The 13,209-nt window shown below is 48.1% G+C and overlaps 6 protein-coding genes across 6 annotated transcripts; 4 read left to right on the top strand and 2 right to left on the bottom strand.

Annotated features, from left to right (window-relative positions):
* Window positions 1-254: 254 nt before the first annotated feature.
* On the bottom strand, window positions 255-623 carry BP5553_00095 (uncharacterized protein; the record flags this gene model as incomplete). The annotated part of the gene is made up of 1 exon (XM_032008718.1): window positions 255-623. The coding sequence occupies one exon, from the start codon at window positions 621-623 to the stop codon at window positions 255-257; it is 369 nt and encodes a 122-aa protein (XP_031872772.1).
* Window positions 624-1,107: 484 nt separating this feature from the next.
* BP5553_00094 (Succinyl-CoA:3-ketoacid-coenzyme A transferase) lies at window positions 1,108-3,299 on the top strand (the record flags this gene model as incomplete). The annotated part of the gene is made up of 9 exons (XM_032008717.1): window positions 1,108-1,405; window positions 1,472-1,756; window positions 1,847-2,051; window positions 2,103-2,404; window positions 2,454-2,533; window positions 2,605-2,636; window positions 2,688-2,805; window positions 2,863-3,084; window positions 3,165-3,299. The coding sequence occupies 9 exons, from the start codon at window positions 1,108-1,110 to the stop codon at window positions 3,297-3,299; spliced, it is 1,677 nt and encodes a 558-aa protein (XP_031872771.1).
* A 361-nt stretch (window positions 3,300-3,660) lies between these two features.
* On the bottom strand, window positions 3,661-4,673 carry BP5553_00093 (putative conserved mitochondrial protein; the record flags this gene model as incomplete). Its single annotated transcript, XM_032008716.1, has 4 exons — window positions 3,661-4,135; window positions 4,184-4,269; window positions 4,320-4,466; window positions 4,515-4,673. 4 exons carry the CDS (start codon window positions 4,671-4,673, stop codon window positions 3,661-3,663), a joined length of 867 nt encoding a protein of 288 aa, XP_031872770.1.
* A 950-nt stretch (window positions 4,674-5,623) lies between these two features.
* On the top strand, window positions 5,624-7,046 carry BP5553_00092 (MFS general substrate transporter; the record flags this gene model as incomplete). Its single annotated transcript, XM_032008715.1, has 5 exons — window positions 5,624-5,830; window positions 5,885-6,064; window positions 6,116-6,255; window positions 6,302-6,877; window positions 6,929-7,046. 5 exons carry the CDS (start codon window positions 5,624-5,626, stop codon window positions 7,044-7,046), a joined length of 1,221 nt encoding a protein of 406 aa, XP_031872769.1.
* Window positions 7,047-10,213: 3,167 nt separating this feature from the next.
* Window positions 10,214-11,234, top strand: BP5553_00091 (Uncharacterized protein; the record flags this gene model as incomplete). Its single annotated transcript, XM_032008714.1, has 4 exons — window positions 10,214-10,484; window positions 10,544-10,666; window positions 10,728-10,958; window positions 11,029-11,234. The coding sequence occupies 4 exons, from the start codon at window positions 10,214-10,216 to the stop codon at window positions 11,232-11,234; spliced, it is 831 nt and encodes a 276-aa protein (XP_031872768.1).
* A 922-nt stretch (window positions 11,235-12,156) lies between these two features.
* Window positions 12,157-13,155, top strand: BP5553_00090 (Uncharacterized protein; the record flags this gene model as incomplete). Its single annotated transcript, XM_032008713.1, has 4 exons — window positions 12,157-12,478; window positions 12,539-12,649; window positions 12,704-12,828; window positions 12,886-13,155. 4 exons carry the CDS (start codon window positions 12,157-12,159, stop codon window positions 13,153-13,155), a joined length of 828 nt encoding a protein of 275 aa, XP_031872767.1.
* Between the last annotated feature and the right edge of the window lie 54 nt (window positions 13,156-13,209).

Below are 13,209 nucleotides of genomic sequence, written 5' to 3'. Positions count from 1 at the left end.
TATTCTAAGTACGTGGGAGTCGTGATATATCTACCGATAAGAAATCCCATGTGGCAGCTACAAGATCCAGTATTGTTGTTTTATTTCCTCTTAAAACAACTCGGCTACATCTTGGTGTCGTTGTTGTCTCTCAGCCCTAAACTCGCCGAAGCGATTAGCATATATATGGTGTCGATGAAGTGGCTTTAAATCACAACACACATTTATGAAGGCAACCTTCCCCAGAAATCCGGGCTTCTGCTCGCGTCCACGCATTAAACTTCCCCAACTTCCCCAGAATTCCCTGTCTTCGCGCCTCCAGTCTCAAACCAGCGTCTCAGCATCTCAATCTCACGGTCCTCCAGCACCGGATTATCCGTACCATGCCTTGCAATCGCATACCCCGCCAAACTGCCCCGCGTAGCACTGGCCCTGGTGCCTGGTGCATCGCCGGGCTCGTCGAGCATGTCGCTCTCCCGCAGAATGAAGTCTTTGGTCTCTGGCTGGGCGCAAAACCGCGCGAGGAGGGCTAGTTCCGACGCGTCGAATATGGGGCAGGCGTCATTGTGCCGCGCAATAACCTCCATCGCAAGAGTATGGGTCTCGATCATAGTCTTCGGAGACGGGCCTGTGAACTCAGCCATTTTGTGTGGAGTATGTGGGGTAAGTGGAACAGGTATATCGTGTGTTGAAAAGAGGAACAAAGCAGTTATACGAAGTATTAGGTACGTTCCAAACGGATGCCTACGCAGTACGGAGGTACTTCGCAGCTGCTAGCACAGTGTCTTATATTTCGGTCATTGCTGTACCACCATCCGATGATCCGAGATCTACGCCGGTACTCGTACCTATTGCTCTTGGTTACTCCATATAATTATTCGTCTCTCTTCCTTGCTGCGGTACTCGAGGACGGTACCTGAATACCTGCGTTACATAAGATCTTACTACGCACGTCTCGATAGAAACGCCCGAGCCGAGGCCCGGGCATAAAAGTATCACCGTGTCAGTTTCAGAATCACAAATCTACATTTCTATTCCATCATCAATTGTTGAGGCTCGAGTTTTCTTTTGCTCATCGACTATTTTTATTTTTATTTTATTTCCTTCCCTTCCTCACAGCATGTCAATATGGCTGCACGAAGGATCTCTTCAATATGTCTAGCACGCTCCAGCCAGCGCCCTCTTGGCTGCGCACCCCGCTCTCGGTCACATTTCAGTCTCCCTCAACCACGGAATGCGCGGCAGCTACAGACAGCGCCGATTCTATACAGTCAACAACTAGCAAATGTCAAAGTCAAGCGAGGTCCAGCGACCAAGATTGTGCGAGGAGCTTCCAAGCTGTTCAAAAGCGCAGATGAGGCGGTCACGGATATAGAGAGCGGTTCAACAATCTTGAGCGCCGGGTTCGGGGTCTGCGGCACTGCGGGTAAGTGATTGGCGCTTCGCATTCTACTCCTGGTGGGCGATGTTAATTTGAATTACCGTATTACAGAAACCATAATTGGTGCCATTGAGAGACGGGGAGTTAACTCTCTCCATTCCCTAACAATTGTCTCGAACAATGCGGGCGGAAGCATTGGGGGCGGAATCACACCCTTGGTAGAGTCCGAGCAAATCTCGCGATTATTGTGTTCACATATCGGGGCAAACAAGGAATTGGAGAAAAAGTATCTGCGCGGGGAGATTGCCATTGAACTATGTCCCCAAGGCACGATTGCCGAGAGGGTGAGAGCTGGGGGAGCCGGAATCCCAGCGTTTTTCACACCAACTGGTATTAGTAAGTGACCAATTCAGAGCTTGAGGATTGATACTTTGTGATCTTTATTTCAAAATTAAATCTACATTGCCCGAACTGACACACTATTAGATACGCCAATACAATCCGGAGATATTCCTGTTCGTCTCGGGCCCATTGACAAGGCGACAAATACAGCGACAGTTCTTGAAGCAGGAAAGCCAAGGGAGACCCGTATTTTTGACGGAAAGGTATATGGCATGGAAACCGCGATAAAAGGAGACGTTGCAATCCTCCGAGCACATAAAGTGGACGAGGCAGGGAATTGTCAATTCCGGTACGTGGATTACTTCGAATACGACTAAATAGCATTGCTAACCTCGAGAAGTTATACCACCAAGTCATACAATCAGCTCATGGGGAAAGCCGCTAAGATCACCATTGTCGAGGCCGAAAATATTGTGCGCGTTGGAGAAATACATCCGGATAATGTGCACCTCCCCGGGATCTACGTGGACCGTATAGTTCCTGCAGAGGCACCGAAGTTAATCGAGGTGCGAAAAACAAATGAGGTTAAAGAGGAAAAGGGCGGCGATGCGTCGAAGTCCGAATCCCAAATCCGAAGAGAGAGGATAGCCAGGAGAACTGCAAAGGAACTCAAACACGGATACTACGTTAACCTTGGTATTGGTAAGTACGCATATTATAATAGGCGTCAGGAGTATTTCTAACGAGACAGGTATTCCAACTTTGGCACCGTCATACTTGTCCCCTGAGACTAAAGTGTGGCTGCAATCTGAAAATGGAATCCTAGGAATGGTAAGCTCTAGTGCCAGCAGAAAAACGAGAGAATGAATAAAGCCGATTGTGCTAACAGCTCCACTCTCCAGGGACCCTACCCATCAGAAAATGAAGTCGATGCGTAAGTTTCCTCGATGCCTTAGCCTATACTTAGTTACTAATGCCTCAAAAGGGATTTGGTCAACGCTGGGAAAGAAACGGTAACTCTCATCCCCGGCGCTTCAACATTCGATAGCGCGGAATCTTTCGCCATGATTCGTGGCGGCCACATTGATGTTTCCATTCTTGGAGTAAGAAAACCGCGCCTCAACGTATTCTGCCATCCCCATCTGCTTACCCACATATAGGCATTGCAGGTAAGCGCTACGGGCGATCTTGCCAACTTTATGATTCCCGGGAAGATGTTCAAGGGCATGGGCGGCGCCATGGATCTTGTTGGAAACCCCGATCAGACCAAGATTGTAATTGCCACGGATCACGTTGCGAAGGATGGTAGCCCGAAAATTGTGGATCGGTGTACATTGCCATTGACTGGGGCGAGGGTCGTCAGTACTATTATCACAGATTTGGTAAGACATTTCTTTGCTACGATTCAGGTACGGCCATGGGATGATTTGCGGTTGGCTAATGCTTGATCTGGTACGTGTAGTGCGTGTTTGAGGTTGATCGATCGAAAGGGGGACTTACCCTTACCGAATTGGCTCCGGGAGTGGATGTCGAGATGGTGAGAGAGAAGACGGGGGCTAGATTTGCAGTTGCCGACGACGTCAAATCTATGGAATAATTGTGTTTGCGTCTGTGAAATTTTAGACCTGTAGGGAAAGGGGCTGTAAGACGGTTTCCACTGCCAGGATGTATAAAGGAAGTGTAGCCAGTGATGCGAGCATGTCCTACAAATACCCACTATATCATGAATAGTTATACAAAGCATTCAAGTATCATAAAACAGACCATAGAACCCGACATTTTCGCCTAGAATCATCCAAGTTTGGGTTAATCCCTTCTCTATAATTTATCATCCGTTGTACTTGGTTTAACTCTGGCCATACAAATAGAAGGGACTTATCTGTAACGCCAGCTGCTGTGTACATTGTCTATCTATATATATGCGCCTAGCTAAATATAAACAATTCTACATTCTACATTCAAAGGTTTGACTTAACGGTACCCGGCGCAAATGTAGTCCCCGTTCCTTCGCTCAAGGCTTCCACAATGCTATCTACACTCTTCAAAATCCATATATTTCCGTCATCAGTTGCCAACCACTCTCCACCTTCTACCTCGAACTCCCCTGGGGCCTTATAGGTACCATCTTCAAACGCCTTTCTCAGACCAAAAATATGGCTCGTAACTTGGGGGCCCACGCCAGTCTGTGCCCGGAGACAAGCAACAGCCGCAATACTCGTCAAAACGCGGCCGACTTTTGCACCACTGGCATGGCCCAGTTCTGCCGGGTCTGAAAACAAGGCACCGTATCCGTGATTCAAGATGAATACTGGTAAATCGGGATGTGATTCCGCAAGTTTAGCGACGAGCTTTTCATCAAATGGGTTGTAAATAGATTTCCAAAGGTTGTGGCCGCGGGTAGTTATCGTATTTATGTTATCAACCGAGGGGACTCTATATGGTGTCAGAATAGTAGAGGAAACTCAAAGGGTGGTTACCAACCGTGTAGGCTTGGTGGATAGAGATGATACAATATCATTGGGAAGGCTGGCGCGGAAAGCACCTAAACAGTTGATCGTCCGTGGAATCTAACACAAAATAAGAATGGGGAGGCAGGGCAAATTGAGGGATCACATACGCCATTTAATCCCATGCATTTCAGTCCAACCTCACGCATAAGCTCTGCCGTTTGTACAGATTGCGCTTTATCTTTCGATGAGGATGTCGCGAGGTTGTAAAGTTGGGCCAATGCCTCGGGCGAGTTCATAGTCACCGTGGCCGCTGTCTGGAGTTGTCAGGCGGTCGGTCAGGACGAGAGAGAGACCGGACATACCGATAATGTGAGCCATGCCGGGAGTCCGACATGCTTAGCTGCAGCTTGCTGCCTCAATCGCTCGTATACTGTTCGAATTTGAGGGCTGGCGGGGAGAGTGTTCGGTCGGGCAAAGGCTGCGCTGACCAGAGCCTTCAATGACGGCGAGAGTTTGGACATAGCGGATGAATTCCGGCCGCGAAACGATCAAAGTTTGGCGCGTTGGTGAAGATGTAAATGGTCAATAGTGCATCCCGGGGAGAATTAGGGTCGGTGCCTGGTTCCGACTTCTGGTACGAGGTGTGGAGTGCAGAATATGGGGTATGGGGTATGAGGTGGAAGAAAATGGTTCAGGAGTGGTGGTTGACGACGAAGTTCCAAGTAAGCAGCCGAATCGCGAGGGTCGGAGTCAAAAGAAAAGCCGAAGTTGGGGGTTTTGTTGGCGGAGGTGGATCTGGTGGATCGGTGGATCTGCTTAAGCTTTCCGCACGACGACGTATTAGGAACGCCTGCGGGACGATCCTTTGCTGGGACGCGGGGAATGCCAGCAGGATATTCAGCTGCCCAAATGAGACAGTGAGTAATGGGGTGACGAAGTGGAGTTCGTGCTACGTAGTACGTGGCTGTCGTACAAGTAAGTCCTTAATTCCCCACTGCTTCAGTCTTTTATATATTTCTGTTGAGCTTTACTGGCCTACTTGATGTCTTGTTTCCTTTCTTGAAACGCATTATCAGCGGCAACAGAAGATATGCGGGGGTCCATTGAAAAGCGCGAGATCGAAATGGAAGACGAGAAGGTCGAGTTTGCGGAGACGCAGAATGTTGGCAATAGCATGTCTCCGGCTGACACTGCGGCGATGACCAGAAAGATTCTTTTAAAGATTGATTTCAGGTACATTTTCTTCCATACCGAGCTTTTCTTATAGCAATATTCAGGACTGACTGTGGTCAATTTAGAATTCTCCCTGTGTTGGCGCTCTTGTTTCTCTGCTCTTTTCTGGACCGCACAAACGTGGGCAATGCCAAAACGTACGGCCTCGAGGAGAGTCTGAACATCACAAACCACCAATACGATACTGGCTTGGCAGTGTATTATGCAACTTATATTGCAAGGCAAGTTGACCGGCATCATGGACGATCGTGGCTCTGACACCATAAATAGCGAGATTCCAAGTAATCTGATCCTGCAAAAAGTATCCCCCAAAGTATGGCTTCCGGCGCTGACGGTAATGTGGGGAATCGTTACGATGTGTCTGGGTTTTGTCACCAACTACACTGGGTTTATGGTAGTCAGAGCAGTTCTCGGACTTACCGAGGGTGGGCTTCTACCGGGAATTGTAAGTTGCACTACCATCTAATACAGGACCACTTTGAGTAACAGCATGCTTTAGGTTTTGTACTTGTCCGAAATGTATACCCGAACAGAAATGGCACTGAGGCTCGGTATTTTCTACACAGCAGCTTCCCTTAGCGGTGCATTTGGGGGCCTACTCGCCCGTGGGCTCACATCCATTGGGAAAGTTGGAGGCCAAGAGAATTGGAGCTGGATTTTTATCATTGAGGGACTGATTGTGAGCCATTCCCCAAAGCCCAACACCGTCATTATGTTGCTAATTGGATAGACTATCGTCGTTGGCACCATTTCGTATTTCTTGTTGCCAAACGGTGTTGATTCCGCCAGCTTCCTCACTCATGAACAACGCCAATTCGCCAGAGCGCGGCTTCACTTAGATATGCCATCACGGTTGGCCCATGACGGCGGGTAAGTAAAATCCCTCCTCAGAAAGTCACAACCTAACTTTATGCAGTGAACATAAGCAAGAAGCTTTTAGATGGTCTGAGGTTATGAGGGGCCTGTTCGATCTCTCGACATGGCTAAGTGCTTCGGCATACTTTGGCATCGTGGCCGGACTGTACTCCTTTGGACTCTTTCTTCCTACTATCATCGTCGAGCTCGGATATACCGCCAACGAAGCTCAGCTCTGGTCCGTCATCCCGTACGCAGTTGCATCTGTGGTTACAGTCATTATATCCATTGTCTCGGATCGTCTGAAACTTCGAGGCATAATCGTGCTGTTTGTACTGATTCCAGCGATCTGCGGGTATGCTGTCATTGCGAATATTAGCGCGCAGCACCCCAAAGTGAAATATGGGATGACTTTCCTCATGGCTACAGGAATGTATGCTAGCATTCCCTGTATTCTGGTTTGGAACTCCAACAACTGCGCCGGCCACTACAAACGGGCGACCACGACGGCATTACAACTATGTATTGCAAACTGTGGTGGTTTTGTTGCGACCTTTATATATCCGAACATTGATAAGCCGCAATTCCACAAAGGCCATACCGTCGTCCTTAGCCTCTTGGTGTCTGCCTGGTTTTTGTAAGTTATATCCCGAACTTTTCCACTTTACTTTGCTGACATTAGTACAAGGGTTCTTTTCAATGTCCTGTACTGTGCAAAGAAAAATAGGGGCAAAGCGAACGGGAAATACGACAGATATATCGGCTTTGCAGATGATAGAGATCCCGAATTCAAGATGATACTCTGAGAGAGCCGTTCAAGAATCCGCAGGAATATATTCAGAGATATCGCAGATTTAGAAACAGAAAGAAACTTGCTTTGTCAAATAATAAAGCTTCAAGACTCGTGTTATATTGTTATTTCCTTCTTGATCGTGCTTAAAAATCCAGAGTTTCTACTATGTCTTCCCTTAAACACTTGCAAGGTTCAACACCCGGAAACCCTTGGTAATTTTTTTAGGGGATTCCGTTAGTTGGATGTTACGTTTCAACTCTTGAGACCTTTTCGTTCGCCCAGCATTGGCAAATAATGCTAAGATGTAGCGGATATTATGAGACCCTTCGAGTAATGGAACAAAGTATAAGCTTTATATGATCCTGGAGTTAAACATCATCCTAGAGTAAGCATGCATGGTTTGGGTTTGGAACGCCAATAACAAGCAAATCAAAACAGAAACAACCACAGTTTCGCCAAGGTATAATGCATAGAACATTTCGTATCGAAACAGAACATCGCCAGACGCCACGAGTACACAGGCACGATGGAAAAATTGCAAGGAAATAGTAGCACACCAACAATAGTATATTCCCATGACTTCGTAACGCTCCCAAGGATCAACAAGAGTCAATATCTTGACCCTAGCATGTCCTTTAATCATTATTTCACAAATCAACTCTGATAACATCCAAAAATACGCCGCTCCCAAGGCAATTACATCGCTAGGCATATATATGTAGTTTGCGAAACCCCAAGTTTAAATACAATCTACAAAGAAAACATCCAGGCGCCAGCAAGCCACACTCTCCAGCTCAAATTCAGGTCAGATCTAGTTTGCTTTTCCCTTTCCAGCCTTGGCCTTCTTGGCCGCAATCTGAGCCTCGGTGTGATGGGGCTCCCGAGATTCGACCTCGATATCGCGACCAGCATTTTTGGCACCCTTGGCACCCTTGGCTTTCTTTGCGGCGATCTGAGCTTCGGTGTGATGGGGTTCCCGAGTTTCAACATCAACGTCACGGGCAGCATTCTTTCCAGCTTTGCCGGCCTTGGCCTTCTTCGCTGCAATTTGGGCTTCGGTGTGATGTGGTTCACGGGTCTCAACCTCAGCCTCGACATCGCGGCCAGCGTTTTTGGCTTTCTTGCCAGCCTTGGCTTTCTTTGCTGCAATTTGGGCCTCGGTGTGATGGGGCTCTCTGGTGTCGAGCACTTCCACATCACGGGCGTTGTTTTTGGCTCCCTTGCCAGCCTTAGCACCCTTTGCTTTCTTCGCTGCGATCTGGGCCTCGGTGTGATGAGGTTCTCTGGTGTCGAGCACTTCCACATCACGGGCGTTGTTTTTGGCTCCCTTNATCTGGGCCTCGGTGTGATGAGGTTCTCTGGTGTCGAGCACTTCCACATCACGGGCGTTGTTTTTGGCTCCCTTGGCGCCCTTTGCTTTCTTCGCAGCGATCTGGGCCTCGGTGTGGTGGGGCTCTCTGGTGTCGAGAACTTCGATATCTCTTGGACCAGTCTTTCCTCCAGCTTTGGCCTTCTTGGCTGCAATCTGTGCTTCGGTATGGTGTCTATCTTCCAATGGAAGAACAGATCTAACCCGAGCAGCAGGTCCTCCCTAGTTCATGTTAGTAGATGTTCATTTGGCAATATGAATATATTATAACTCACGATATATCTCTTGCCCACTTCACCGGGATCCACACCATCAACAAATGCAGAGGCCAGTGGTGCCGAGACCAGCAGGCCCAACGCAAGAAGCTTGGAAACTGAGAAGGTATGCATAATGTAATAATAAAATACAAAGACAAAGACTGGCCGGCAGTTGAACGAATGTATTCAGAGAAGGAATGAAAAGAGACGGATGGACTGGACTGGCAGGATGAAGAGAATGAATGAGCTGATTTTTGGGACTGATCAGGACCTTTATATCATCCCACCTCGCACATCATACTTGTTTCGCCATGGAGGGATAGCATGGGTTGGCGCCTTTACTTGGGCCTGGAAATTAAGAGCGTAGCATTCCTGCCAGCACATTCGAGACGCGAATGGATTGATGAGCCCCACGGCTGGTAGCCAGCCTACCTTCTGTCATTCTGCTTAGACCTTGTGATATTGAGGCTCGCGCCAAAAGCAGGAAGACGAACCGGGGGACAAGCTTTTCGGATGACAAGGAGGGTTTGATGTGCAAACCAAAGTGCCGTTTGAACCAGCATCCAAGTGAAGCTTTAACGAAGGAAGGAGAAGCCTAATTAAAAGGCCAAGGAGGATCTGCTGCATGGCTGATACTAGGGATAGAGACGAGAAAGAGACGAGAAGCTAGGGATTTCCGATATGGACGAAACCGTTTCAGGGGCAGTTCGGGAGCTTCAGGGGCTCTACGCCTCAGAACTGAGGGATTAAACGACACCCCTTAATTGGCTCGCGTAGCACTGCACCGCAACCGCTGCTTGGGAAATGTGTAGCTTATTAATACAGGGGCTGTGTTTACTTTCGCGTCTGAGTGTCTTCACAGCTCCTACAAATGCTCTGGATTTTGGCAGCAACGCATCCCTCAGTTGCTTCTGTATCACGGCTCCAAGAGCGAAATAATTTTCGAGAGGTGTGCTACAGTTGAATCCTTAACTCTGCGATCGGCCACCTGAGACGCGAGCGTTGACCACCAATTCCCTGCTCTCAACTGGCCTGTTGGGTCGCAGGGGCGATGTTTCGACCATGGCGCCCAGGAACTGAGGGTCTTGGCTTCCCATGTACGCATATGTCATACCCCGTGTTGACGGCTCGATCTCCCGTTATGGGTTACCCGTATCGAGATGAAGCTTAACGGGGACAAGGCGTTAGCTAGCGCCTCCTCTACACCGCGACTTGTACCTCGGTGTCCGCACGATAGTTTTCGCTTGCGAATGGCTTCAAACTTCTAACGATTGAGCACCTCGTTTCAGGCTGATATGATGGCTTCAACTGGCTATATCGGGCGCGACGATGAGACAGGGGCATCGCTTCCACCTGCACTTGCGCCTCTAGGCGCTTTCCTCTTTGCACCTCTGTCGTTGTATTCCCAAAAACCACTGCGTCGGTTCAGTTCCTGTTTTCCTTCTCCTTGCTTCTCTTCTCAATCGCTTCTGGCCAAGCCATTCATCACTCATTCGTTCATTCATATTTTCAATTCTTGACGTACCAGGAGTACTGTATTTTTCTTTCTAAATCATGGGTTCAAAATATCAACCAGTCCAGGACGACGAGAAGTTCCAAGATGTCTTCCCTCCACGAAGAACCTCGAGTTCCCTATCTGAAACCACTTTACTCGAGGATGAAGAACATGCGAGAATATTACCAGCGAGAGGAACAAGAGCATACGGCCCGAGATGGATTTGGATTGCCCATGCGACGTTACTTGGACTGTCGTTGACGATGTTTGTCTCGTCTTGGTTCGCAAGGGTGTCGACGATCGACTACGTGCGCCATTTTTCAGCATATTGTATGAATTTCTGCTTTTCTAATATTGCTAAACGGATCCTGAACTAACACTCTGAACAGCACCTGCAGTCAAAGCCGTTGAATATGAGACTGTAAAATTTAACACGACGATGGGTTCGGCGTCGCCGTACGTCGGGAAGGGTCCGGAGGTTGATGAAGCCTGGCATGCGATATCCTATGACAGTAAGCCACCTCGCGATACAGCATATTCGAAATGGATGAGCCTCATACTGACCCTACGCAGTTGGAGACCAAGTCATCACACCCGAGGAGCTAAAACGAATCGCCATGCCTGAATCATCACTAAAGGCCAAGCACCCCAAAACAGGCGGGGAAGGTTACCGTGTCGGTCTTGAAGTCTTCCACCAGCTCCATTGCCTCAACCTCCTTCGTCAAGTCACGTACAAGGAGCATTACATGGAACTCGGCAATGGCAACTTTGCTAGCGGTGACGAGGATTTACAAATGCATACTGGTATGGTTGCACCCACGTGATAGAAATCGTAAATGAAGTATTGAGAACCGCTTATCTAATTACTTTCCAGATCACTGCCTCGAGATCCTCAGAATGAATGTGCAGTGCAACGCTGATGTGGGGTTATTTACATTCTACATGGTAGAGAATGACCCATTGCCATGGCCACAACTGAACTCGTGGCATACGTGTAGGAATTTTGATAAGGTGCGGGATTGGGCGCTTGACAACTCTGTGGGAAATATGGAGAGGCCTGATATTCATCCTGAAGCATAAACGGAGACTTTTGTAACTAGATTGGAGTTTGGTGTATATACATACGAAGGGCAATTTTAATCCCCACGCATAATATGTTGCACGGCTGGAGTTGTTGATTAATACATTTGACGGCAGGCGGTTTAGATCTACGATATGATACTCTATACTATAACCTGGATCGTCAATGTCATTGTGCATAATCTGTTCATCCCAAGAAGGACACAGGTGATTTCATCTCAAACAGAGCGGAGAAGTTCGTTGGCCTTGTCCTGACCTGGTTCGAACCCTCGAGCATATACTTCGTACTTCGTGCCGAGTTACCCACAAAATAGTAATACATCTGTGGTGGGTATTCTCCCTCCCCCTACTTTTCTTTTCATTTCCTCCAATAAAAAACCATGATGTACATGTCACTTGGCGTTTTGACCACCTGGAAACATCTCCACATTGTCAATGCTTAAGCTCTATTCCTCCTGCACGCCTAAACATGCCGAGACTTGCCCCTGCAAGCCCAGGCCTGCAGCAGAAACCGTATCATCCTGTCCGACCTCGTTCTCGCGTGCTCTTGCCCGCTGCCACTGTTCCATCGCAACGTCAATTGTAACCTAGATTGGATGATAATGCTCGGCTGCTCTAATCCAGATGAAACCATCTGTAAACCTTTTCGGCCCTTACGCGCCGCAATACGCGCTCGGTTGCGTGTGGTATACCCCATTCAGCATTGATTATGGGAGGTGGTAGAGACAAGCTTTGGTTATTGTTTCCCTTCCTAGGGGACGTCTCTTTCTCGACTTGATCTTCTTCAAACATTGCGATATTTTGAATTCTCTTCATTTGTAATTCTCGGCTCAGGAGCTGCCATTCTACTCGCAATTGACTTGCGCTTCTTTTCTTCGAACCCGTTATTCCTTTATTGATCTAAATTGTACGAGAGCGAAACATGTCTTCAAAAACGAGAGAAAGCAGATATATATCAATTGGGGAAACAGAAGAAATAGATTTAGATCTCGAGAATGACTCAGATACCACCCTCGCATCTACTGGATTCCTGGAGAAGCAAAATACCTCGAGACGGCCGTTGGCCAGATATGAGGCAAGATCGAGGTTGCAATCGGTGTTGACATGGTTCCGATGGGGAGTTATAGTGTTCTTGCAAGGAGTCATTGTGATGTTGCTGCTACCGTCATCGGGAATACTGGACTCGGGATGGAACGAGGCAAAGACGGAGACGGGCGGCGATGTTAATGGGCTTTACATTCCAAGTAGGGAAACTGTGAATTTCCCACTAGGTACTCTTGAGACTGATGTTTGAACTTTGACAGCAAAACACAAATACACTCTTCTCACATTCGAAGAGGACAAGTTCGTCCCGAATATGACATCAGATGACAACAGGATGGAAGTGAGAAAGAACTGGGATATGCTGATGCCTCGTTCGTAGCCCGCTCCTCCTACCCCCATAGCTCGCAACACTAACTTGGACCTAGTTGGCAGCGGCAGTGTCGAGATCCCAGATTACAAAAACTATCCCATGCTAGGAGAACCCATAACAGACGATCCAATCCGGAACGGCTCCATTTTCGAAGCCTCGTGGACGCATGCCCTGCACTGTGTATGTTATCTCCTCCGCCCGTCATATCTTACTACACTAACACAAGAAAATTCACAGCTGTACTACACCGTAGACACCTACCACCAGCTAGTTGTAAACAACAAATTCGGCTTCGACGACGAGCGGAATGACTACCATGCCTCTCACTGCTTCGAGTATCTGCGGAACCAGATATTATGTATGGCGGACATGACGCTGGAAGGCAGCCCGTCGCTGCTAGGTGCGACGGGCCAGGGACAAGCGCATATGTGCAGGGACCGAGAGGAGGCGATAAGTTGGATTGAAGGGAGGAGGCTGGATGATATACAGAGTATTGTGGGGCCTTGAGGCTATGAGTTTTGAGCGATGAACTATATATACTTCTTTTGAATATAAATTTGA

Source organism: Venustampulla echinocandica, assembly GCF_003357145.1.
Source record: "Venustampulla echinocandica strain BP 5553 chromosome Unknown scaffold_0, whole genome shotgun sequence".
NCBI classification, from domain to species: domain Eukaryota; kingdom Fungi; phylum Ascomycota; class Leotiomycetes; order Helotiales; family Pleuroascaceae; genus Venustampulla; species Venustampulla echinocandica.
This window is presented reverse-complemented; position numbering and strand designations above follow the sequence as displayed.